Source organism: Squalius cephalus, assembly GCF_949319135.1.
Source record: "Squalius cephalus genome assembly, chromosome: 14".
In the NCBI taxonomy this organism is placed as follows: Eukaryota; Metazoa; Chordata; class Actinopteri; order Cypriniformes; family Leuciscidae; genus Squalius; species Squalius cephalus.
In genome coordinates, this window is record NC_137135.1 from 36166369 (window position 1) to 36194069 (window position 27701).

A 27701-nucleotide genomic window follows, 5' to 3' on the forward strand; every position below is an offset into this window, starting at 1 on the left:
CACATGAGTCTAGGGTGGAGAAAGGCTTTATCTCTCTCAGGAGCGAACTCAAAACAGTAATAGCCAGCAAAAAAGCCACCTTTAGAGTAATGAACTTACTGGTGTCTCACCAATGGTCCCTCGCCTAACGATGTGTGGAAGGCAGCTATGGCCGCCACATAGACCTGTAGTGTGGACGGGGAAAGACCGGCAGAGAAACAGTCTTGAAGGAACTCCAGCACTGAAGCCATTGGGTAGTTAATGGGTTCAACTGACGTTCTCTGCACCATAAAGTAAATATTCTCCACTTTAAGGCATATAGGCTGTGTTTACACTTGGCATTAACATGTGATCACCGTGATCCGATCAAGCAGACGTTTCTGTATTTGGTTGTGTTGTGAGTATTTGGAGCACACATGTGTTGTGAAACTGATGAAGATGTTTTATTCATTTTAAAGGGTGTTTTTTTTTTGCATGTGTTTTCTTTGGTTGCAGCGCGTTGAGATCTCTCGGCCACCGTACTATAGCAAGTGTCAAAGATAAGAAACTTTCCTGGTTACTAGCGACAGTTGCAGGAGGAAACAAGAGTTAAAGCTCGACACATTTACTAAAGTTAATTTTATAATTTGATATCTGTTTAGATTTATTGTTTTTAAAATGAACACTTGTTCAAATTTGATTCATACGGACCCCTGCACATGACATGCAAGAAAAAAAAGTATAATGTTACCTACGATATAGCAAATCAAGGGAGCGAAAAAGTCTATTTTTTCCCTGGATGTCATGTACGGGGCTCCATAGATTAATTTGTGCTTTCTGAAATCAAATTAAAATTGACTATGCCTATATTAAATAATATATATATTTTTTTTTTTAAATCAACTGAACTTGCGTCTTTTGATTGCAAAAACAGTTTAATTTCAAATAATTTTATTTTCATTTAACTCAATACCAAGTTAATCTTAACAACATCAACACAGATTCCATTTACAATTCTTAAAGAATGATGTGTTTAGCAATTTCATATGACAAAGATCTTGTGAAGAAAAATGCATGTGGCTAAACATGTTATTAAAGTAATCTTTAGGAACAGCTAAAACATCTAAACAGACGCTGTATATTGACTCAGCCAAAGCCAACAGACTACAGTAAAAGACCACATGACTCCAGATGTGTAAAATGATTTCTCATAGATGTGACGAGATCTGCTGCTGAGATCTTCAATCTTCTGCTGTTTCTTCATGTCCTTCTCTAAATCTTCTCATTCGCACGTTTTGATATTCCTGTTTCTTTCCTAAAAACATCAGATTCTCATCATATTCACACTCTTAATATTTGCATGTCAAATCCATAGTGATGATGATAAATGTGTCTGACCTGACGCAAGTCTCATGTAGATGTGAAACCCTCCTAACAGACCCAACAGAACCATCATCTGAAAACACCAGACCAGCACATGCACTGATGAAATCTCTGAACGCAACACACAGTCTGGACACAACACAGATCCTGAACACAACACAGACACATCAATCAATCAGTGAACATATCAGTCAGCCTGTTAAGGAGTTAGTTCACCCAAAATCAGAGTTATATAAACATAATTCCTGGCTCTTCCCAGCTCTATAATGGGAGTGAATGGTAACTGAGATTTTGAAGCCCAAAAAACCCTCCATCCATCATAACAGTGATCCATACGGCTCAAAAGGCCTTCTGAAGCAAAGCCATGCGTTTTTATAAGAAAAATATCAAAATGTATAACTTTATGCACGATAATCACTGGCTTCCATAGCCTCTAGTTCCGGCATAAAGGAGTTAATTGAAATGAAAATAAAATAAAATAAAATATAAATATTAGTTGAAAAACTTAAAATAAAATTTTAAATGTTGCATTGGCACTAAACTGAAATAAGTTTAAGCTGAAGCACTAAAATGATTAATTATTATTATAAGCTAATACAAAATAGTAAAACTGTAAACTATATAAAAAAAATAAAAATAAAAAATAAATAACACTGATTTGTGGATTACAGCAGAATGCCGTACTTCCACACTGCTCTATTACTGGAGTATGTAGTGTGTTTACTGTGTGTTACAGGAATAAAAAGAGAATCAAGATCTTTGAGAACATGAGATTGTAATGAGTCTGATGAGAGAGTTACTGTACCTTCAATAATCACTTGAAGATATTCAGATGTTATTGAGGCGTCTGGGTTATAGACTTCTAATCTGTAAGTCCCTGAATCTGCTCTGATCACAGTGTTTATTATCAGAATCCCATTATTGACTGACACTTCATCAAGTCTGTTTTTAAAGAGATTACAATAATCCTTTCTTATCCTGTCTTTCTTTATTTTACAAACTGTATCCTCTAGTGTGTTGCTTATACTCTTGTGTATCTTCAGGTCATATTTACTAGTGTCCACCATCATCATCACACTGAGTTTGACTCCGAGAGCAGCGTAACAGGGATCAGACTGATTAAACCAGCAGAACCGCTCCACACCTGAAGAACAAAACACACACACACACATTATCATAAATTAAAATATTACACAAACATTTTTAGAATTTTATAGGATCCTTGAGATACATTTTTGATCCGTTTTTCATGAGGTTTTAAGTGTGTATATTTTCTAAAAACTAAAACTAAGATACTCTAAGAACATTGGCGACTGAGAGAATAACAGCCCAGACAGCATGGTAACATTGATTCAATGTTGAGTTTTGATCCAAACCATCATTTTGGTTGACATCAAAATTTCAATGTTTAAAGTGTGTTGGATCAGCATTGAAATGTTGATGAAAGGGAACAGCACACATGGGTGAAGACAGTGACATTGAACTAACAGTGAGTCTTAGTTTATGAGCACAAGATCTTGCAGGCATGTATCTGTGCAAAACACTACTGGGTGTTTCCCAATCAGTGGGGCGTTTCAGTTCATGATGGGCACTTTCAATGGTGTTACCGCATTTGCTCTAATACACTGGGGGTTTGGTTTAGGGGTGGGCCCTCATGATTTTAGCAAGTCTTTTGAAAAATGGTTTAAAAACACCAATTGTAGTTTGACAATTGACACTAATTGGTGTACGCCCATTTTGGTTTTGCATGTGGGCTTCTCAGTAGATGCTTTGATGCTTCCTTATTAGAGAGAAAACACACAAGCTGTCCTATACGGAAGTCTTGTGTGTTTGACATGCATGAACTCTCTGAGTTTCAAACAATGGTGCATATAATGTATTTCTGTTTTTAGCATGCTTTTTACTTGCATTTTATTTATTGTTACTAAATCTACTAACATACATTACTTTTCAAAGTAAGTAAAGTCTTGAAATAAATTGCACAGGTAGCATGGGGACATTGATACAATGTTGAGTTGATCCAAACCATAGTTTTGGTTGAGATTGACATTTCAGTGTTTAAAGTGTGTTGGATCAGCATTGAAATTTTGATGAAAGCCTACAGCACACATGGGTGGAGACAGTGACATTGAACTAACAGTGATTTGTAGTTGATGAGCACAAGATCGTTCAGGCATGTATCTGTGCAGAACACTAGTGGGTGTTTCTCTATCAGTGGGGCGTTTTCAAACCACAATGGGCATTTTCAACCGCTTTACCTGATTTGCTCTAATACAGTGGGGGCTTGGTTTAGGGGTGGGGTGGTTTAGCAAGTCTGTTGAAAAATGGTTGAAAAACATTTATTGTAGTTTGAAATTGGCCACTGATTGGTAAACGCCCATTTTGGTTTTGCATGCGCACTTCTCAATAGTCTAATGCAGGGTTCACCAATCTCAGTCCTGGAGGGCCGCTGTCCCTGCAGAGTTTAGCTCCAACCAGCTCCAACACACCTGTTTGAAAGTTTCTAGTATGCCTAGTGCAGGGATGGGCAACTTCGGTCCTGGAGGGCCACTGTCCTACAGAGTTTAGCTTCAACCCTAATCAAACACACCTGAACAAGCTAATCAAGGTCCTCAGGATTACTAGAAAATTACAGGCAGGTGATTTTTTTCAGGGTTGGATCTAAACTCTGTAGGACAGTGGCCCTCCAGGACCGAAGTTGCCCATCCCTGGCCTAGTGAGACATTGATTAGCTGGTTCAGGTGTGTTTAATTGGGGTTGGAGCTAAACTCTGCAGGACAGCGGCCCTCCAGGACCGAGATTGGTGAACCCTGGTCTAATGCTTCCTCATTAGAGAGAAAACACAGGTGCATCCTACACAGAAGTCTTGTTTGTTGAAGCACCTGACATACTTACATGACTTCTCTAGCACAGTTTCAAGCAATGGTGCATCTACATTCTTAAAAAATGCACATTGCTTTAGTAAAGTTTATTACAAATTTTCTGAATAAAGTTCTAACATCATTTAACACATTTCTTGAAGTGCAGGAGACATGAACATGAGCAAGAAAGTTACACTGCAAACATAGCCCATGTATCCATCAGTGCTTGCATGCAGAGCACATTGCTCCTTTAGTAGGAATGAAGGCCGACGAAGATGGACAATAATAATATGCTGTCGACAGCATAATCACCTGACCTGGGACTTAATGATATCCTGTGCCTTATCACTGCTTAATCAGGTAATCATTCATATTCCTGAATCTATATTAAATTTGAGAAATGTAACTGATTTCCATTCAGTTTAGCTTGTTTCCACTGAAACACAACAACAAAAAACATCTTGTGTTTATTAAGAAAGTGACTGACATGGCTATTTTATGATATTTAAAGAGATTAAGGTCTACATAAGGTGAATCTGCAGCTTCAAAGGGATAGTTCAGCCCGAAATGAAAATTCTGTCATCATTTACTCACCCTCAAGTTGTTCCAAACCTGTATGAATTTCTTTCTTCTCCTGCACACAAAAGAAGAGAGTGAAGAATATTGGCATCCAGACAGTTGATGGTAGCCATTGACTTCCATGGTATTTATTTTCTACTATGGAAATCAATGGCTACTGTCAACTTTCTGGTTACCAACATTCTTTAAAATATCTTCTTTTGTGTTCAACATAAGAAAGAAACTCGTACAGGTTTGGAACAACTTGAGGGTGAGTAAATGATGACAGAATTTTCATTTCAGGCTGAACCATCCCTTTAAAGAAACTTTCATTGAAAAAACCTAAGCTCTTTTATTCTACAAGATAAACTTGTTACTTGAATGCTATGTCGTTTCACAGAAAATGAACTGAGATATAGTTAATGGCTATAGCTCAGAGGTGTTTGTTCCTCATAAAGAGTTTAGCTTCAACACCTGCCTGGAAGTTTCCATTGATCCTAATGACCTTGATTAGCTTGATTAGCTGCTTCAGGTGTGTTTAATTAGGGCTGGAGATAAAATCAGACACCCCTGCCATATGCTTTATTTTGATATTGAAGCATTGATAGATTTTAGAAAAATAGGTTAAATAAACAGAATTTAACAATACTTTAATCGTAGTTAGAATATTTTGTGTTCAGCAACTTTTTTTTAAAGTGAATCATATTGTGTTTAGTATATTAACATTCTTGAATGTGGAAACTGAATTGATTTGTTCTTAACATCATGCTTTCTTTTTCAGATTTCAGAGAACCCAAAGGAAAAGAGGCAGTAGTCTGATGTAAAACCTGAACCGTTGGACCACCTGTAAATGATATCAGACTTCTGAAGCCAATTTTATTTTTAAAGGTTGAAATGCTTTTGTCCTTTTTCTCCCCCTTTCTTTTTTAAAGAATGATCTTTTAATATATTTTTGTCATTGATTGATTGAATAAAATAAATTGACTCAACTGATGGAAAGGTGTCATTTATATTTTAAAAGGTTTTAGCCATTTTTTTAAATGGTCAGGACTTTGTTGACGCATCTTTGAAGTGTGGTTGAAATATTAATGTTGTTTCAACATTAACTTGGTACATCAGATGGCAACATTGTTTGACATTGCTTTTCAGTTGTATTTTCAGTGTTTCAACAAAATGTATTTAGAATCAACATCACATTGTAACATTGATCAAACCATATTACCAAAGATTATTTTTGTTAATTTCAGTGTTAAACAGCAGTGATGTAGATTCAACATCATAGTGTAACGTTGATTCAACAATATTACCATTGATTATTTCTGTTAATTTCAGTGTTAATTCAACAGCAGTGATGTAGATTCAACATTATAGTGTAACGTTGGTTCAATATTACCATTGATTATTTTTGTTAATTTCAGTATTGATTCAACATCGGTGATGTACACTCTAAAAATTGCTGGGTTAAAAAATAACCCAACCTTAACCACACGGCTGGGTCACTATTGGACAGAACACGCGCTGGGTTGGTTTGACCCAAGTGCTGGGTTTTACCATTTAACCCATATTTCTGGGTCATTCATTTGACCAGAACAGTGGGTGGAATTAACCCTCTTGCTGGGTTAAGTCCTACTTATGCTGGGTTATTTCATGTCTCATTGCCTTAATAAAATTAGTAACAAATATTTGTTATATTACGAATATAAAATAATTATTGTCTCTGTAATACAACAAACCAGAGAGGCCACTGTAAATTTGATTTAAATCTCGTTTAATTGTTTTAAAAAAAATATCTTTAATAATTTTTTGTATACAATTATTACAATTATACAATGTATACTTCTAAGGTAATAAAAAACATAACGTTCATTAAGTAAGGTCTTTATACACCACTAAAAACATAGTTATGTATATGATATTGCATTTCTGTCAACAGATCCTTGTAAATATTACACAATGCACCTTTAAAAGTCATTAAGCAACTCATTTGAACTTATACGATTACGATTTCATTTATTAAGGTGTGTTGATTTATTAAGAACTGCAACAAACATTTAAAATGCGACTAAATATCACGTGGGCCTGAAACAACTGTAATCCTCAAATTTTACAGAGGAAGACTCTTTTCCATTAATTTGATACAAGACATGCTGGAGAAACTCCCAGGTGGGGAAACACTGCTTTGTGTATTTAACATCAAAAACAAAAAAGCTTTGAAACAAAGATGAACAGCTAGCCTCCAGCAAAGACTCGGTCTCGATGGTGTGGCCTGGAACAATGGGAAAGGTCTGACATGTCCTCCTCGTCTCATTCTTGAGGCACAGAATATGCAGCAATGCTCCAGTCATCTCATTTTGTGAATATTCAACCATGTTGGTCCCCACCTGTTGATTACACACAATCACTTAGAGTGTTGCAATATAACTAACATGCAAGTTAAGCTTTTTTTTGTGGAAGCATAAAAAAAATGTTATTGCAAACATTACCAAATATGACTAAATGTGGCAAACAAACAAAATGTCTATTAAAATTCATTATTTGCTAACTGAATTATAGTAATAAAAGAGTACTTTGGACTAATATTGTCAACATTTAGGCAATAAAAGTAAAAATATTACTGTAATGTTGATAGTGTCTTTCTGTAACATTAAAACTCACAAACCAACAAAGCTGCTCGTTAATCTCCTGACTGGCAGCGCTGATGATCGCCGCTTAGATAATGTTACACAATAAAATGAAAGATGACATGCATGGTAGGGTATCATGTAGGCCTACTGTAAGTCTACATGTTTAAAGTTTTAAATATTGACGATGATTCTTAATAATTTTCTTCTCAAAACTGGAGCCTGTCCATTGACAATCCAGGCGGAAATTCCTTACACTATACTAACCAGATCACAATGTGACGGCGCGTATCGTGATGTTATTCCTCAGTTCATTTTTTTCTGAACGATCCCGACAGACATTACAGAAGACACACGCAGGAGGAGACTATGCTGGAACTTACCCCAGTCGCTTCTTCTGACGAGTATTTCTACAATATAGCTACCAGCAGACTTTCCACACACAACTCACTAGCTAGTAGCTACAATAACCTTGAGACTAATTTCCCGCAATTTTACGTGCGAGCCCTGTGAGGGACTAAAAATATACCGCGCTTATATGGATTTCATTCAAAACGCTTTCCTCACTTTTAAATACACAACGTCCACAATGAATACGATAATTACGTGATGAATTTACCATTTAAACTGCATATTTTAAAAAGGCTGCTGATATAGGCCTAGCTGGTTTACAATTAAGGATTTAACGATGCAGAATTTTGTCAAAAAATCTAACCGGCTAACTTAGCTGTGGCTATTTAGGTTTCACAGAATAAATACGTTACCCCTCTTACTTCCATATCAAAGACTGTATGTTGAACAGTGAAATTAGCTTGCAGTTACCACAACTTTTTAAAAATATAGGTAAACATTATTAACTTACCATAAAACACTGCCTGCTCCCGTGTGGCGTGCTCCTCGAGTCTGAAGTGAAGATCCAGAAAGTTCCGCAAAGAATAAACCAGTTGCTGGGTCAAAATAACCCAACCAACTGTTTATTTGTGAATAACCCCCTTACAACTCATTTGACCCAGCATGAGCAACCCAATAATGTGTTTACAGTACCCCAAACAACCCAATATTTTGACCCAGCACAATCAACCCAACAATGTGTTTACAGAAACAACCCAGCATTTTTTTGAGTGTAGAATCAATCATAGTGTAATGTTGATTCAGTAGCATTACTATTGATTTTTTGTTCAACAGTTTCAACATTAACTGAGGGTGCAAAAGTGACGTTGAAACAACATCACTTTGTAATGTTGAAGCAATATTAACAGCGTTGATTTGTGGTTGAAATCTGAACATTATTTCAATATTAACTGAGGGTGCAAGAGTGATGCTAAAGCAACATCACTTTCTAACATCATTTCAATGTAATCAGTGTTGACGCATCAACACTGACTCAACATTGTTTCAATGGTTACATGCTATCTGGGAGAGGAGAGAGAGAGAGTGAGAGAGAGTGAAGAGAGAGAGAGAGAGAGAGAGAGAGAGAGAGAGAGAGAGAGGAAGCAGCAGAAAACCAAATGCATGTTTGAGCTGTTTTAACTGAGAGCAACTTGCACTAAAATGTCTTAAATATGTCAGTGCCATTGTTCTGTCTGGAGATGCACACCAGTAATGTGTGTTTGTTTTTCTAAGACACGTTTATAAAAGTTACTTAAACGCCCTATCTGAACTAAGGCCTAATCCTGGCTTAATCTAAGCCCTGTCTGTGAAACCAGGCTTTAAACACTTAAAACAGACTCAATTACTAGATCCTGCAGTTTATGGAAAACTCTTAAAGTAATATTACAGTGTTTTCATGTCAGAGCTTCATCATCAGAGAGTTTGAGCTGAAAGTGGACTCACATGCAGCAGTTTTCAGCATCAGCATCAGTCCAAAGATGAGCATCATTTCTAGAGTCCAGAAGAGCCAGTAATCCAGCAGAAGAGAGAAGATGTTTCTTCAGCCACACGATCGCTAGAAGAGCCGCTGACACTCGTCTGTGCTCACCGTATATAAAGACTACTGCGCACTTTCTCAGAGAAAAGGAAGTTCACATCATTTACTGGAAAACGGGGTTGAAGGTCTTGCACAAGGACACAAAAAACACAAGGACACGTTTCATCACTGAGCATCGACCGCAAGTAAAATGTCTTTGATGATGAGTAGATGAACAAACCGTCTACTAAAGAAAACATCTGTCACGATTTGCACCTCTTCTAACAACTTTTACCCAAGTTTGAATCAACGTGTCCTGGAACAAAATCATAATGGATGATGTTCCCTTTTATTTTCACTAACAATTGAAAATGTATCATCAGAAGTTTGTCTAGGATATCTAAAGCATTTCACTCAATGGAGACACAATTGAGGAACATGATGTCAAAGTTTAAATTTGTAAGTTGTTACATTTGCAACATTTCCTTTCACCTGACATCTACATGTTTCTTGTGCACTTTTAGTTACAAGTCAGTCGATCAAACACTAAAACACAACTCGTGATCTTCTGCTTCAGCGCTCACTAAGTTTCTCTCAACCAAACGTATGAATCACACAGCGCTTCAAAACTGACACTGGATCCATTATTTGTGTCTTGTAATGTTTTGTGAAGGAAAAGACAGAACAAGGGTGCAGGAAAAACAGGTGTATTTTACTTGCATTGTTTGACAAAGATAAACAATGAAGAACAAACGATTAGGGGAGACCGGGGATGGTTGTAACATTTTTGACCTTTCTGTCTATATCTTGGAGTACTTTTAAAGAGCATCTTGCAGGTTAGAAGACCCAACGAGTCAATGTATAGAAAAATAATGTAGGAACTAGATTTTCTTTAAAAAAAACTTATAAATACGCTACAGTGGCTTCTGGAGTCGGTTTTGTGATAAAATTTTACTTCCGCATCTGAAAATGGGCGTGACGTAGCACGAGGGAGAGCGGTCGATTCAAACAACAGGGAAAAATGGATCGCAATAACGTTTCGGACGCTGAGGAAATTGTTCATACTTACTCGAATGACGGACCACAGCCATACAATGATGAGCCTGCTAGGCTGCCAAGAGAGCAGGGACAGGCCAGGATTAATGTTAGACAGAACATATTGGAACTTACAATAACAGAAACTAAGCTTTGATCAGGCGTTTGTCATGCTCATTAATATCCGTCCAGACTAACGTTATGTGATATAACTTAGCGGTTTCTCATCGAGAGACAGAGAGATATTTATTCCTGATACATTTTTTGTTCCATAGGTGCTTGTGTGGGAAATGCGAGGCAATGTTTACAGCTGAGGAAAGTCAGTGTTGCAGGGAGGTGGATGCATACTGGGCCTTAGTGGAAAATGCCAAACGTCCATGGTTGCAGTTAGTGTTACTACAGTAAAGCCATGATGAATGTTGCTGATCTGTGGACACTGGATAGTTCGTTCATTCATTGCACAATGTTTATTCCTGGTTTCCATGTCAGCGCTGTTTGATCCGTTAATAACGGAGAAATGTGAATATTTCTCACTAGATCTCGCAGCGAAGTTATTACTTCAGTGGCGAATTCAAATGCTAACTGAATTAAATAGTAACAGTGTTGCTTGATCAGGCTCGCGCTGCACTGGTCCAAACTGATAAACGGTCCACACAAACACAATAACGAGTAGCTCAGTTTCGTTCCGCTTACATTGCGTTTGTCATAATAATCACAAATACACTTACATTGCTGTTAAATGAGTTTTATGAATGAATGGCTTGCACCTCCTGCTGGTGGGGTTGACTAACAGCAGATGGAGAGTATGCTCGGTAATCTACTGCTTTTCCTGCAGTTCCGTTGAATTTACTGTCGAATTTGAACCACTGAATTTGTGGAAGCGAATTTGCAAAGCGAAATAAAATGGACCGAAAAATGCCTGTTGAATGTTATAGGTTGTATTTTTAAACAGTTTGAATATTTTGGAAGTGAAATATGAAAGGTGAATGTGGATTATTGAATTTTTAATAATGAAAATGTGTTTGAAATGTTTTTAATTGAAATATTCATTCACAGCTTAAAGGGTAACTAAACCCTAAACCAACTTTTTTTAGTTAATGATCTGTAAAAATGGGGCTTTATTAGTGCTGTTCATTGATTCGAGTAACTTTTTTGACATTTGCGTATAAAGTGTTTTAATTCTACAATATATGGTGTAAAAACGTCTGAGTGCTGCCCTCTTAAGGTTGAACGGTGGCTACTGCAGTTGAATTTTCCTATTGGATGTTGGGGTGGCACGTGACGTAAGCAGGTTCCAGCTCACCACGCCCTTGGTACAAGCTTACCACGCCCTTGGTATGAGCTAGCGTAGATTTATCTGTATTTAGTACAGTGAACAGGAGGTGTAAGTTAGTGTTGCTGGTTGCAACAGGACTGCTGAACTGCATAGCTTTCCAGCAGACTTGGAAATTAGACGCCAGTGTTTGCATGCACTTGGCCTGGAAGACCGTGAGTGTAAAACCTGCATTTTACGAGGGATTGCTTCTCCAACACAATAGAGGTGGACATGGGCTTCTCCACACAGCTCGCGCTGAAAAGCGACGCAGTGCCAAACGCCACTCCTCCTGCATGGACTCCACCGCAGCGGCGTCTTGATGTGTGATCATATGTATTTTAATCACAATTTATGGTTAGGCTAAAGTTAATCCTCTGGGGTCGACAAATGCGCCGGCGCATTTTGCTGGATTTCTTCACATAGTGGCAAAATATGATGCCTATAGAGAGAGCGCGCTACTGTCATCAACTCGATAAAACTCATCAGATGCATGTACTTTACGTCGTATTGCGACCCTGTGAGTCACTCTCCATTTTAGAGAGTCTGACAGCAGGTCTCAGGTGCACGCCCCCCCCGCTCACGGTTCGTCCCCTCTATCTCCGCTGGGCTCTGCCTACTTTTCTAGCATTTTTCAAATATTGCCAGTGGGTGGAGTCAGGCTCTGACCAGGGGTTTAGTTACCCTTTAAATATTCAACCATGTTGAATTTCAGCCCATAAAAATGCAAGCCCTAAAAATACAATGCATTAAAATGCAAGCATGGTTAATGCAATGGCTATTTTTTTCAAGTAGTGCAATTCAACAGGCTTTTTGTTTCAAAAACATTTGACATTATTTTACTTCCATAGGTTTACTAGAGTCACGTGATCGATGACAAACGAAGCCTCACTTTCTGTCCAATCACGTGCGCGTTTCGCTTTGGGTGTCAGAAGGCTCGAACTCCAGATCGTATTTAACGAGTCATTATTGCCTCAGTCTGGCTGATGGGTTTGTGAGGAGAGTGCTGTACTCTGGAAGTTAATCAATATATTATATTTAAATAAGCAAAATGTATTTTTCTCTACTTAGGCTATTATTTTTTGTTGTTGTTGTGTCTTTTTGTTTTTGTAAAATCTTTGCACTTTTTGGTGATTTTAAGTAATTTGATGTTGGTATTTGGGTTTAGAGTGGGATTAGGGGAGTGGGGTGTTGGTTTTGGTGAAGGGTTTGTATTTAGAGCAATGGCAACAGCCAAAAATAATTAAAATAATTAAAAACTTTATCCTACATTCCTACAGTTACATAAGCACTATCAGTAACAAGTGTCATAAGCACATTTAATAACAGATGATCGTTTCAGACAATGTCCTTATTCATTGTGTGTGTGTGTGTGTGTGTAGAGTGAGAGAGAGAGTAGGCCTACATTAAATCTTATTGAATCACATGAGCTTATATTATATTTTATTGTCACACTTTAATGGGAAAATGAATTTATTTAATGAACAAATCAAACTCAAACATGTAAGGCTTTTATTTGTACACATAACATTGAAACTATGGAGTGTGTTGTTGCTTCATCTGCCAGAGCTTCTAACACAGGCTTCTGGCTGCTTTATTTTACATGAGCACCAGGTGGCGCTGTTCTCCACTCTCGAAGCTTTGAATCTTTTCCAGGAACAGTCAGGGGAAAGCCTCAGTGATTCGAGGCTTCATTTCCCCATCCTTATGACAAGGACATGAAGGGAACTTAAATACACAGATGATAACGAGACACCAGCTGAAGACCATGATGATGATGACTGGCAGGTGCGGGTAATGGGCCAAGGAGGATCATGGGAACTGTAGTGCAGACAATGACGATGACAGTGACAGTGAACGTAATGGTGACAGTGTGTGTGTGTGTGTGTGTGTGTGTGTGTGTAAGGTGTTAGGGTTAGGTTGTAACGTTTCATTGTTGTTCAACTAACCCCGAGTCATGTAACCGCTAACAGGCAAACATTAGCACTAACAACTTGCATGAAAAATATCTACACAGACACACAATAAACAACATAATTTAAATTGGATGAGTTTAACTATAAAGCAGAACTGTAACATCTGCTGTGTTTGATCACATGTGGAGAGAGGACTAAACTGAGCATGTGCGAAGGGAATCAGGGGATTTGTAACTAGTTCCTGATTGGACGGATTGGAATTGTTACAACTTTATTTGTTCACATCAGTCAGGGTTTGTCCGGTTATATTTGTGTTCTGGATGCATCAGACGCTCAATAACCGGAGCATTGCATCAGTCTGCTCATGACTGGGCCGTTGTGTGTTCAGACTCCCAGTCTGTGGGTTTGTGTTTGATTCACACTAGCGTGTCTGAACCATAGAATACACACACTCGTCCTGCGTCTGACGCGGCCGCTGGGCGCTGGAGCTGGTGAACGTCACTTCTCCATAATGAACCTCTTCCTCCTTCCTCTTGTTCTGAGAGTTGACGGTGGCATATTCTACATCTGCAGACACAGAGGACAGATAATAATGAACAGATGAGGTTATACACAAGATTTATGTTAATTAATGTTGATAGTAAATGATGATGAAGTACCAGGAAAGACTAATCAACAGGGAAAACTACAAAACTACAAACATGGCCACAGGAAGAGGACACAGAAACAATAGGAACATACACTTCAACATAAAAGTCTCTACAAAACAAGCTCAACACTGGGATCATGACAATAACTTATTTTAAATTATTTAACATATTTTTTTTAACCCTATGACAAATCAGTTACTGTATTTGTTTATTTATATATTTACTTTATTTGCATACTTATTTATACTGTATTTCATTTATTCATACTATTCATTTTATTTATTCTTTCCTTTATTTATTTATATTGTATTTAAGTTGTTTATACTATTTATTTTATTTGCATATTTATTTATTAATTTATAGTCTTTATTTGATTTATTTATATTGAATTTTATTTATACTGTTTTATTTGCATATTATGTATACTGTATTTCATTTATTTACAATTTCATTTATTTACATATTTATGTATACTGTATTTTATTTATTTTTACTATTTATTTTATTTGCATATTTATTTATACTGTTTATTTATTTATACTGTTTTATTTGCATATTATGTATACTGTATTTCATTTATTTACAATTTAATTTATTTGCGTATTTATGTATACTGTATTATTTATTTTTACTATTTATTTTATTTGCATATTAATTTATACTGTTTATTTATTTATGCTGTATTTTATTTATACTGTTTTATTTGCATATTATGTATACTGTATTTCATTTATTTACAATTTCATTTATTTGCATATTTATTTATACTGTATTTTATTTATTTTTACTATTTATTTTATTTGCATATTTATTTATACTATTTATTTATTTATACTGTATTTTATTTATTCATACTATTCATTTTATTTATTCTTTCCTTTATTTATTTAGATTGTATTTAAGTTGTTTATACAATTTTTTTGTTTATACAGTATTTTATTTATTTTTACTATCTATTTTATTTGCATATTTATTTATACTGTATTATTTTATTTGACTTTTTATTTAATTTGCATATTTATTTACACTCTTTATTTATTTATTCATTTATACTGTATTTTATTTATTTTTAGGCCTATACCTGTACTTATTTTATTTGCATATTTATACTCTATTTATTTTTTACTGTATTTTATAGTTTTTTTTTACTATTTATTTATTCACATATTTATTAATATTCTTTATTTTATTTGCATATTTATATATAAATATATGTATAAATAAATATGCAAATAAAATAAATAGTAAAATTAAATAAAAACACAGTATACTGTTACAATTTATTTTATTTGCATATTTCTTTATACTCTTTATTTTATTTGCATATTTATCCTCACACTTTCCTCCTTGTGCTGGATTCTGTGACTCAACGTCAGGACTGTGTGACAAATGGTGTTACAACATTGACAGAAAATAACCTTTCGGCTTCCTTGTTGGTCGAGTTTCTGCCGAGCCGGTCGTTTTCACTGAAGCCACAGATGCTGTTTTTATCACAGTCTTTCACTCTACAGTTTTTGTTTTTATTAAAAGCATGCAGTTCGGCTCTGTAACTCAGATATAATATCACAAATCAGACTGCGACTTACAGATGTAGAGTCTGACCTCCAAAACCTGTCAAATCCTTCTATTATTTTTATTTTTTCTGTAAAAGGTTTGCATTAAATGTGACCTTTGCTGATATTCCCTTTAGTGTTGTTTAGCCTACAACAATGAGGGCAAGATTTACATTTTCACATTGCTACTGTAAACCATTATGCATTATGTTCAGTTCTTAAAACTGTGTGTTATTTACTCGTCAAAGCTCATATTGAATATTTGTGTGAATATATTTGCTTGGTGAATCTGTATTTGAGTCCAGACGCTCATTAAAGCCTCCAGATGTGAATCTCACCGTGTTTCTTCTGTTCTTCCTCTCTGTGGTGTTTCTCCTGAGCGACGTGTTCATTCACACGCTCTGAAACATCTGAGAAAACACTGACATTAAGCATCTAATAAAGCAAAAAATACTAAACACAAATATTAAACTATGAGGAAATGTCAGTCATTTAAAGCTAACCAATACATAGCCAAACTGTTTCTGCTTTCACCTGTTTTATATTAATAACTTGTAAGATGTTATATTTGATGTTTTTCATGCATAAATATAAATATATGTCATTATTTACTCTATGAATAAATATAAACATAGCTTTGGAGCAACATAAGAGTGAATCAATTATATTTACTGTACATATGAAGAGTGCCATCTGAAATTTTCTTCTAGAATGATCAATTTTATCAAGCTCGTATATTTAAGTTCAGTAATTTCACTTAAATGACAATTAATATGGTAATTTTCATTGCCATTTAAGTGAAATCACTGAACTTAAATATACGAGCTTGATAAAAATGATCATTCTAGAAGAAAATTTCAGATAGCACTTTAGCACTTTAGGCTTTAGCATCTGAACTCTTCATATATTCATTTATCGGATTGTTTAATTTAAACAAATGTACAGAAAATAAGAGAATAAAGTGATGAAGCCAATAATTCAGCAGTGCTGCGATACGATATTTCACAGATTGATGAACTCAGACTGACTCGCTGTGGGTTTGAGCTGGTTCTTCTTCTTGTAAAAGTAATAAGCCACGATGACCAGGATTATAAGAACTGCAGCGAGACATCCCAGAACGACCGGAACGACTGGAGGATCTACACCTGTGGAAGGAAAACACAGGATGAGGTTATTAAGAGTTACACAAAAATAACAGCAAAATATGAATTCGTAACAAAAAAAAGTTGCTGAAAATAAATTTTTAAGTAATCAACTTGAAGGATTAAGTTATTTCAACTTAAAGGGATGGTTCGGAGTAAAATCAACCTAGGGTCCTTTGCACCATGACCTCGAGCCAAACAACCCCCCCCCCCCCCCCCCATGACCTCGAGCCAAACACCCCCCCCCCCCCATGACCTCGAGCCAAACACCCCCCCCCAGAAGCCTTTCTCCCCTTGGTTGAACATTATTAAAGTTAGAGCTGATTTAGAGATATCAGCCGGATGGTTTAGTGCAGGCGCTAATGGATCCAAGGCTGTATCTGGTAAATTACCCCACTAATAATGCCCAGAATGGACCAAACTTCTACAGTAGAACAGATAGGTTCTGTACTTATAAAACGAGGCACTGGAAAGTGTGTAAGTACATCAGGAGTTTATTTAAATAACACTTGCCTGACAGCTAATGCTACCGCTAACCCGGACGTCGACGTCACTTCAGGGGTTTGGGAAAAGTTCGGAAATGTTAACAACTTAGTGTTAACTAATTATTGTGATAAACTGGTACTACCAAAAAATATTAGTGCATTCCTGGAGCTGGGTTTCATTACTCTACATCCTTATGATCACTTTCTGCCAGGACTTTTACGTGCTTTTCCCAAACCCCTGAAGTGACGTCGACATCCGGGTTAGCGGTAGCATGAGCCGTCAGGCAAGTGTTATTTAAATACACTCCTGATGTACTTACAAACTTTCCAATGCCTCGTTTTATGAGTACAGAACCTATCTGTTCTACTGTAGAAGTTTGGTATCATTCTGGGCATTATTAGTGCGGTAATTTACCAGATACAGCCTTGGATCCATTAGCGCCTGCACTAAACCATCCGGCTGATCTCTCTAAATAAGCTCTAACTCTAATAATGTTCAACCAAGGGAAAAAAGGCTTCTGGGGGGTGTTTGGCTCGAGGTCATGGGGGGGGGGGTGTTCGGCTCGAGGTCATGGTGCAAAGGACTCTAGGTTGATTTTACTCCGAACCATCCCTTTAAATTACATTAAACCGACTTAAAAAAATTAACTTATTTGAACTTATTTGAGTTAAAGCAATGTAAAAAAATATGTTGTCATAACTTATTGATCAAATACTTTTTTTACAGTGAACAGCGACTGAATTAAACAACTGTTTTAATAGAAATTAAAATCTGCTGTAAACACACATTGATCAAGCCGTTATCTGTATATGTTGGGCGGGTTGACGTGTCGTTCTCTAAACTGGTTACGGCTCTGATTATAGTATCAGATTATAAATATTCCAATGAGAGTTTCTGTATGAAGATATGTAGATGTTTCTCTTATTATCATTCATCTGTACTTTATGTGTTATTAGCACTGATTTGCATGAGAGTGAGATCTTTGAGAACATGAGATTGTAATGAGTCTGATGAGAGAGTTACTGTACCTTCAACAATCACTTGAAGATCTGCTTTAAATATTTCTGTGCCTTCTGAGTTATAGACTTTTACACTGTAAGTCCCTGAATCTGCTCTGATCACAGTGTTTATTATCAGAATCCCATTATTGACTGACACTTCATCATGTCTGTTATTAAAGATATCACATTCATTCTTATTTATACTGTCATTCTTTATTTTACAAACTGGATCCTCTTGTGTGTTGCTTGTTCTCTTTTGTATCTTCAGGTCATATTTACTAGCCTCCACCATCCTCACACTGAGTTTGTCTCCGAGAGCAGCGGAACAGGGAACAGACTGATTAAAAGTGCAGTTAAACTCCAGACCTGAAGAACAAAACACACACACACACACACACACACACACACACACACACACACACACACACATTGTAAAATTATCTGTAAAATAAAAATATAATTTTTTAAAATGTTGGACATTCAGAAGAATGCGAACATCATGTTGTAAGACAATAACCAGTGACTCTTTCAGCATAAATTAAACTCAGAAAAACAGTGACAGAAATATTTTCACAAAAAATGAAACTTCTACAGTAAATGTGAATAAACAGACACTTGATCTGATCTCAGTGAAACATCTGAACTCCGACCATCAATCTCAGACATCAGCGGGCGATCAATGCTTTAGTCGGATTTACACTTTTACTCACATATGCCAATTTAAAAAATAATAATAATTTGACAAAAGAAAAGTGCATACTAATAATTCTACAGTGTTTTGTAGTGAAATTACACTGAAAATTCTTCAAAAAGATTATGCACTTTATACTTTATATAACCATCAATGCTAATAAACAACCGTTATTTTTCAGATGATGGCACTTATACTGTACACTTTACTTGTCTAATGTATGAATGTTATGTTAAGAAACATCCAAATGCTAAGAGCCGATCACTGAAAGGTTCTTGGGAAAACCAAAACTGTTTCTTCAATGCAAAAATCCCCTTTTGAAATCTTTATTTTTAAGATAGTGTGTCATTTGAGACACACCTACTATTACCAGTTACTGTCTGACAACTAAACTTGCTTTTGAAACCCGTAATGTTACAACACAAAGGTTTATTTGTCATCTCTGGGTGTTTCTTCAGTCTTTTTAGATTTTAAAACAAACTCTTTTAAATGAGTATTTTCACTCTCTCGCTGTTTAAATCGTCTGCTAAAACATACACACATCACAGGAGGATTATAATTGTAGGATTTGTTTTCTGAACCACATTTCACACTTGGTTTAGATCAAAATAGATATTAAAGGTGATAATTAACATGTACTTCTTTACCACTTCCACAAATAATAAACCACACCACAAACATTAACCCAAGACACTTTCTACCAAATCAATCCTATTTCTCTTTTTTCTGCTGTCCTCTTCTACTCTTGCTTATGTAATGAACATGTGGTTGTGACAGATTGCTTATGTTCCTCATTTGTAAGTATAATGTAAATACATTTTTTTTTTAAATATCATGTATTTTAATTGTTATTGCTATAAGTATAGGGCAAGAGTAAATAACTCAAGTTTAAAGTTCCCCTGTAGTCAATCATTTTATCCCTTAAAACTCATCTTTGATCACCAAAATGACATATTTAAGCATTTTTTTCATTAAAAACAATTTCTTCATGCCTTTAAATATCTTAAATGTAACTAGACACCCTTGCCTCATTTAGTATACACGGTTCTATGAATATCCAAATGAGCCCCAACACTTTATTTTTTACAGTGTCCTTGTTACATTACATGTACTTTTAAAAGTTAATTACAGTACATGTTGTTAATTATTATTACTCAGTACTTAAATATATAATTACACTAACAATGACACCTTAAAATAAAGTGTAACCAAAGGTTATTTTAGAAATCTAGGGTTCTTGACGTTAAAGACGATTTATGTCAAAAAAGGTTCAATATAAGGAGAAATGTCTTACATGATTGCATGATACTTTCATGCTTAACAGGTTATTTCAGTTTATATAGTGATAAAGTATGTTTGCGAGCTGTTTAATTCATAAAATTTAATCAAAATTAAACAAAATGTACAAAATTACACCCGTGCCTCATTTAATGTAAGGTTCTATGAATATGCAAATTAGCCCCTTCATAAGGCCATAAAAGTGCTGTATTTTCACCACAGGGTGACTTTAAACAATAAAACACATTTTTAAAAATAGATAAAAATAAAAGAAGTATTAAATGCAAGGTAACCGATTCTAAAGCTTCTGTAATGTGACCTTCACATACGTGGGAAAAACAAGTCCTATAGGCCTTAAAAGTGCTTTGAGTTTGATCTGAAAGTGGACTCACATGCAGCAGTTTTCAGCATCAGCGTCAGTCCAAACATGAGGATCATTTCTAGAGTCCAGTAATCCAGCAGAAGAGAGAAGATGTTTCTCCAGATCCTGACTTCAGTCCGTCTGTGTTCTGGCTCTCACTGAAACACAGCAGAAAAACATCTGACTTTTACAAAGAAAGAAAGAAGGAAGAGGAAGTTTCCTCATCTGAGGGGAAGACCGGCAGACACCGTGGGTCAGCAGTTTCCTCTAATACACTTTCAAACAATGGAGGCTAAAAAAATAAAAATAAACAAGCAACTCTATATCTTTATCGGCTCAAACGTGCAAATGCACCTTTTTATGTTCAGAGATGAGTCTTAGTCTGAAGAATCATATAAACGTTCATCTGTTTTAGTTATAGTTACAGAAAAGCAACACTATTTCTGCCAGACGTTAAAAGCAGAAGCGCAGAACGGCAGAAGCTTCACCAACCACAAAATAACTCATCTATAAAAACATGCATGTCACCAGCGTTTAGTTTAAAACCACTTATTCGGGTCAAATAGACTGAAGCAACAGACCAGAACCTATTACATCAGATGCTTATGCAGAATATAATGCACTCAATTCATATTGGCATTGCATTTTTACAGCAACAAATGCAGCAAAGATGTTCTAGATATGACCTCACACGAACCTAAGAACAAGTATAAATAGACGTTTTACAACTGCATTCAGTTATTTAGATATTCTATAATATATCTTCCTGTCGACATCAACGTTCATGCTGATTTTTTTTAGTCCCTATATAGTTTTGAAACTGGAAGTGGGCAGCGGTGGTGCTCACAAATACACGTACAAGTTTGTTATTGGCATAATATGTATTTATTTACGCATTTCTCACATGATGCAGCACAAGTGTGTGGACTAGTGTTTATTGCACTGTATTGTTAAAAGGCAGTATTTCAGATACATGCATTCACAGTAAAATGCGTATTTGAAATAATTATTTATATTTAGATACATTTAAGTTTAGTTTTTTTTTTTTTTTGTATTTTGTATTATTTATTTGTATTGCAGCTTTTAGTGGGCAGGAACGATTGACTCAGAGTGATAAAGAAACATGGACGAATGAGTAATAAAGAGTGGGACGTGCTTGATGTTAAAAAAAGAGTTATTAAAAGTGCAATATTCTTGAAAAGAGAACTCAAATTCAGTGTTTGCACACTGGAAAACAGCTTTCTGTGCTGGTTAAATGGTCAAATACACACAAAAATATGCAAAAATCAGAGTTTTCTTGTAAACAGTCGGGTTATGTCTTGAGTGTAAACTGGTGGGAGGATCGGATAAACTCTTAAAGGGGTGGTTGATTATGATTTGACTTTTCTGACTTTAGTTAGTGTGTAATGTTGCTGTTTCATCATAAACAACATCTGCAAAGTTACGACACTCAAAGTTCAAAGAAAAGGGAGATTTTTGATTTCAAAGAAATCACTTTTTAAAGACTACAACAAACGGCTGGTAGAGACTACTGGGGCCTGTTTCAATAAGGAGGTTCAACCAACTCTGAGTTAAAACTTGAACTCTGAGTTGACTTACCCTGAGATGGGAAACTCTGAGTTTTTGGTTTCAGAACAGCTGAAATGAGTTAGTTCAATCAACTCCTGAGTTGACTGACTCTGAGTTAAGCGCGTGCACCACAACTATAAAAAGCCATTATCAATGGAGCGCAGATATTACGAGTCACCATGGCAACAGCGCCAAACACAAAGAGGTCTTCATATTTCTCACCAGCAGAACTGGATGAGCTTCTGCAAGCATATGGAGAGTGCAAACATTATTACCCAACTGTTATAATATCAGAGGTGAAACTGGAAGAACAGTATGTTATTCAACCTAATTTTAATTTTCATGTAGGAGCAATCCTGCAGGCATTAAAAGAACACGGCAGCAGCTGAAAATTAAATATAAAAATATAATTCAGTCAAGTAAGGCTTGAGCATATCATGGGTGAAGGCTACCTGACTTTACAAACATGTGACATATTAAATAACTAAATAGCATCCAGTGTCTAGCAGTGCAGCAGCATTTACAGCTGAGGGAATTCCTGGACGGACTTCAGAGCCGGTCACTCCCAAAGATCCAAGGGCCTTCATAAAATGTAAGAGGTTTACATGTGTTATTTTTTATATAGGCTATTTTTGATATTTCCATTTATTTTACTTTGGGTTAGGATTTTTGTTGATCTCAATAGATTCTGATGGTAATATCTGTCTTTTGGAGCCTCCTGTCCCAACAGAACCCCAGGCAGTCGTAAGTAGCCGACTCAATGCACCAGAAATTATGACAAATAGTGTTATAAAGTGTACTCGACCAAATGCTCATCACATGGGGATAAAGAGTTTCTGCTGCCACAGAGAGGCCTACAGAGGTAATGTTAACATTATGTGTCTACACATCAAACAATCTACACATTCAGATTTTTTCACATTTTTATGTGGAGTAGCCTATAGAATCTAAGTTTAAATCTAAGTATAAATGGGTATTATTATCTCTCCCCGCGCCCCCAGAGTGTGGAAGAACAGCAGGAGGACGGTCCATCAACTTCTGCTGCACAGATGAACAGTTCAGTGATTTCCAGTAAATGCCACAGTTTAATTCTGTAGAATTTGTTTAGAACTACATTATGTAACTCTAATCTACTACTGTATTTTCAGTTGCCAGTTAAGGAGTTATATAGACTTCATCTTATAAAAAAAAAAAAAAAAAACGCAGTAAAAATAGCAATATTTTATTTATTAATAAAAGATTAATTGTATTAATAAAAATGTACTGAAAAAAAAGAATGAGGTGTTTAAACACCACTTCCACTTTAAAAAAGGGGAGGAGACCGAAATAAACTCTGGGTTTACTGAAGAAAACCTGTTCCCGACCAGGTTAGGTTCACAGAGTAAGTTGCCATGGTAACTGACTCCGAGTATAGACCTTATGTAGCTCCGCCCCTTTTCAGCGCTGCGCTCATTGTCTTTTGACTTCCGGTCTGTATTTTCACAGCGTTTTGCGTGTTTATTAATGAACGGCTCGTTTTAAAATCTTCCCGGTCGATTTACATTTGTTAAGTCATCTGCTTTAAACATTACAGTCCTCATGATAACTTTCGTTAACTTTACATTAAGTAAATCCACTTAAAAAGCTAATTACTCCTGGACAGAAATGCCATATAAATATACAGAGCGACCGCAAAACGGAAGTTAAAAGACAATTTTCCAAAGATGGCGGCGCCCTTGTTTCTCTGGTGCATAAGGTCTATAAGTTACCTCTCTTTCAGAAACGGGCTTGACTTACTCTGCTTTCTCAGGTTTAACATACCTCCCATTCTGAAACAGAAAACTCAGAGTTTCCCTCATTTCAGGGTTAACACACTCAGAGTTTTCACTTAACCTCCTTTCTGAAACAGGCCCCTGGAGCCTTCACGTGCTATGGTAATTATGGTGAAAAATGCACATGAACACCCCCTCATGTGGTATTTTCCACTGGGCAGCTCGTAGAATATTTCGATGCACGACACGAGTTGCCGAGATGAGATAACCTTTGACCTTTTCAAAATGGCGGAGAGCAACGCAAGAGTCGTGAATGGTACATTAGTACACAACTAAACGTTTTTTGCTACTGTTAGCGGATAGTTTTTGCAGCCTATACAATGTTGTGTCATTAACAATTGTAATATAATGCGTTAACACTCAATTTTCAACTTCGCCGCAATTTCCTTGGTTCATATTTAATCATTTTATGTCATGTTTTATTTTTTTAATTATTAATTATGTTTTAATCATCAGAAAGCACCACATTTACTATTTTATTTATCTGTCCTATTGCTTGTCATTTGTAGCATAAAGTATTAGTATTAGCTAAGTGTATTAGCATAATTAAAGTCATGTTGAAAAGGCTTATTTGTTCTGCTTCTAAAGTGTTGAAACCGCAATGTTTGTGTAACACCAAGAAGCCAGAGCTGATTCTGAGACAAGATTTTGACATGATTACAAACACAGGCTACTATGATAAAATATTGGCAAAGCTCATATACATTGCTTTTTCTCGCTCATAGGGTCTGCTTTCTTTACTCTCCTGGCAATATTATTTTACTCAGAGATATTTGGTTAAAGACTTGTTTATTGTAACTTTGTTACTTACTGTTAAAAGCTGATTATAACTTACAAATGTATCTAAATATTCATTGTTTTATTCTTTTTTATTATTAATTTAAAAAATAATCAATCACTTTTCGGTCTGACGACTCTGACCGGATCTCACTAAATACATAAAAAAGTATGTTCTTGCAATAAAACATTTGCAATTGGTTTGTAATTGATGCAGGGAGGAGATCCAGTCAGATGATTAAGTAAATTTTTGTTTCTTAACAGCAGACAATCAAATAATAAATGAAAAGTAAAATTAATTCATCCATAATCAGGATTAAAAGTTTAATAAAGAAACATAAAATGAACAGTTAAAAATCACTTCTAATATTTCTAAGTAAAATATGTGTGTATAATATTCTTGCCTAAAGATAATTAAATTTCAAGGTAAGACTGAGCTGTACAGGAAATTCATTTCGCTGTTATACAGTTGCTTATCTAGAAGTTCCTCTTTTCATAGTTTATCGCATCGAAACACACAAGACACAAAATATAGGTTTCACAGTCTGAGGTCACAGCTAAGGTAACATTCGTTTAGGCCTATTTATTCTGAGACATTCGAGCATTTGTGGTCTGTCTATCGGAAACTTATAGACTTTTACCCTCATCTAAACACCAAGCGCAAAAGTTTCTGAGGTATAAAAACATTTGAGGCATAAAGATTAATTAAAGAAAAGCATTAAACATACATTTCACATGATATAGCTAAATGATTAATGATAAAACATAAGCAAATGATAAAACATAAGTAAGAAATATATTTTTTTCTTTTTCTGATTCTTGATTAGTAATGTAAAAAGTTGTATGCATGTTTGAACTGTGATCAGCGCCTGGCGATTGTAAGACCAATTTAAAAAAACTAAAACCTAAAAATGAAATCCTCTCCTGTGGCCTCATAGTAAAGTAATAATCATTGTATTACACTTAATAATCTCGTCGGAAGTAGTACTAATACTAGTAGTAGTACTAGTACAGGTACTAGGTTACTTAGGTACTTTTTACCTACTCTTTTATGAGTACTGTGAATTCAGACATACTTCTTTTGTCACATAGGCCTACTGTGTTTGCCTACTATATGTGACCCTGGATCACAAAACCAGTCACAAGAAGCACAGGTAGGCTATATTTGTGGCAAAAGCCAACAATACATTGTATGGGTCAATATGGGTCGATTTTTATTATTTATTTTTGTGAGTGAATGCAGCAAAATCGCAAACATAAATGGACAACTTTAAAGGCGATTTTCTCAATGTTTCGATATTTTTGCACCCTCAGATTCCAGATTTTCAAATAGTTATATCTCGGTCAAATATTGTCCTATCCTAACAAACCATAAATCAATGGAAAGCTTATTTATTCAGCTTTCATGTGATGTATACATTTCAATTTCAGAAAATTCACCCATGTGACTGGTTTTGTGGTCCAGGCAGGGTCATGCAGCCTGTGCGTTTCACTGAGTTGGGAAAAGAGACTTTTATTTTGAAAGAAAGGAGCGGACTCGGTTCCACCCGGAAGTTAAACAGTCGGTTGTCGCCCCGGTGTTTTCTAGTCTGTGCTTTAGTCTTTGAACATCTGAGGGGTTTTATATTTATTTTACTTATTTGTCCCCCGTTAACGGGAACAAATGTCCGCGCAGGGCGACTGTGAGTTCCTGGTGAAGCGCGCGCGCGAGCTCGTGCCACAGGACCCGTATGCAGCGAAAGCCTGGCTGATCACCGCGCGCACCCTCTATCCCACAGACTTCAACATACAGGTGATGACACACACACACACGATCATATACAATAACAACCCCTCTGCACACATAATTCAGTGCTCTAGCTCAGGGGTTTTCAATCTTCTAGATGTCACGGACCATCCTCGTCCTATAGTGTCATGTGTTTGAACTGTGAAAATAATAAGAGAGCTCTTTTCTCACAGTGTCTGAAACGGTTCGATTAAAGGTACAATATGTAATTTCTCGCCGCCAGAGGTCGCATTTTCAAAACAATAACAATAACAAAGACAAAGCTTGATGATGCTATGAAGCAGAGTGGAACTATGGGAGAATGTGTTTTCACCATCCAGACATGAATAGAATTCACGAATCATATAATTTATATCAGCTAATAAATTAGTTTTTGTATTACCTGTACGTTTGATTGCACTAAATGTCATTGTAATGAAATAGCCGCAAGGAACGTGAAAAGTGCTATATTAGCCTGTTACTAATATGTGACTATTTGTCAAATGATTTGGTGGGTTAATGATGCGCAGTTTTACACGTTTAAAACAATCATACTAAAAGTACATTTGAATGAACCCACAGTATTTGCAAGTAATGGCTAAATATTTTTGTATCGTCCATTGAAACGTCCGCTAATGAGGCATCTATGTGTTATATCTATGGTCTCTACAAGCGGAAACCGAGGATATAGCCTATTACGTCATTGATAGGCGACAATGACCAGGGACGAGCCATTATTAAAAACTGTAATTTCTGTGGATTTACAAATCCTTGGGAACTTTTGGGAGTGTAAGAAAGAAAGAAATTCGAATTGAGCTTTTCAGCCATTTTGACAGCCCTACTGTACTGTTAGATTTAATGCTTCTTTATTTAATTAATTCATTCAAATTTATTATTTAGTTATTTTATGTATTTTAGTTTAGTTTAATCTTCCAATTGGTGTGCATGCAGACAAGCATCGATTCCCAGGGAATACGTGAACTGATTAGTCTTGAATGACTCATAAGTTCATATGTATATCTGAATGTGAGTATGTGCTGTGTGTTTGCATGCAGTTTCGTGTCTGA

At 35.9% G+C, this 27701-nt stretch overlaps 3 protein-coding genes across 5 annotated transcripts in view; 1 reads left to right on the forward strand and 2 right to left on the reverse strand.

Annotated features, from left to right (window-relative positions):
- Positions 1–878: 878 nt before the first annotated feature.
- LOC307170628 (uncharacterized protein) lies at positions 879–9393 on the reverse strand. The gene is made up of 4 exons (XM_079891812.1): positions 9215–9393; positions 2147–2485; positions 1357–1488; positions 879–1273 (listed from the first exon to the last, which is right to left on the reverse strand). Exons 1-4 carry the CDS (start codon positions 9258–9260, stop codon positions 1200–1202), a joined length of 591 nt encoding a protein of 196 aa, XP_079747938.1. The 5' UTR covers positions 9261–9393; the 3' UTR covers positions 879–1199.
- A 3668-nt stretch (positions 9394–13061) lies between these two features.
- On the reverse strand, positions 13062–21123 carry LOC307170849 (uncharacterized protein). 2 transcript variants are annotated; one of them, XM_079892157.1, is made up of 5 exons: positions 20744–21123; positions 18410–18748; positions 16782–16898; positions 16092–16163; positions 13062–14117 (listed from the first exon to the last, which is right to left on the reverse strand). In XM_079892157.1, the coding sequence occupies exons 1-5, from the start codon at positions 20787–20789 to the stop codon at positions 13972–13974; spliced, it is 720 nt and encodes a 239-aa protein (XP_079748283.1). In that variant the 5' UTR covers positions 20790–21123; the 3' UTR covers positions 13062–13971. The 2 variants fall into 2 exon arrangements, with proteins under 2 accessions (XP_079748283.1, XP_079748284.1); XM_079892158.1 differs by lacking the exon at positions 18410–18748 and having other exon boundaries at positions 13505–14117; positions 20744–20926.
- Positions 21124–26397: 5274 nt separating this feature from the next.
- Positions 26398–27701, forward strand: part of ints10 (integrator complex subunit 10) — a 15527-nt gene continuing 14223 nt past the window's right edge. For both annotated transcript variants that reach the window (XM_079891877.1, XM_079891876.1), the window contains exon 1: positions 26398–26661. In XM_079891877.1, the coding sequence (XP_079748003.1) occupies positions 26533–26661 (129 nt within the window). In that variant the 5' untranslated portion in view covers positions 26398–26532. The remainder of the gene's footprint in view (positions 26662–27701) is intronic.

What these genes read in the sequence shown, in the direction of transcription:
- LOC307170628 (XM_079891812.1), bottom strand. Translation starts at nt 9,260, where the DNA reads ATGATGCTCATCTTTGGACTGATGCTGATGCTGAAAACTGCTGCAT. An exon ending in GATGCTGAAAACTGCTGCAT is followed by an intron (nt 2,486 to 9,214) that starts GTGAGTCCACTT and finishes TTTGTTCTTCAG; the next exon opens with GTGTGGAGCGGTTCTGCTGG. An exon ending in CTACATGAGACTTGCGTCAG is followed by an intron (nt 1,274 to 1,356) that starts GTCAGACACATT and finishes TGATGTTTTTAG; the next exon opens with GAAAGAAACAGGAATATCAA.
- LOC307170849 (XM_079892157.1), bottom strand. Translation starts at nt 20,789, where the DNA reads ATGATCCTCATGTTTGGACTGACGCTGATGCTGAAAACTGCTGCAT. An exon ending in GATGCTGAAAACTGCTGCAT is followed by an intron (nt 18,749 to 20,743) that starts GTGAGTCCACTT and finishes TTTGTTCTTCAG; the next exon opens with GTCTGGAGTTTAACTGCACT. An exon ending in GGAAGAACAGAAGAAACACG is followed by an intron (nt 14,118 to 16,091) that starts GTGAGATTCACA and finishes CTGTGTCTGCAG; the next exon opens with ATGTAGAATATGCCACCGTC.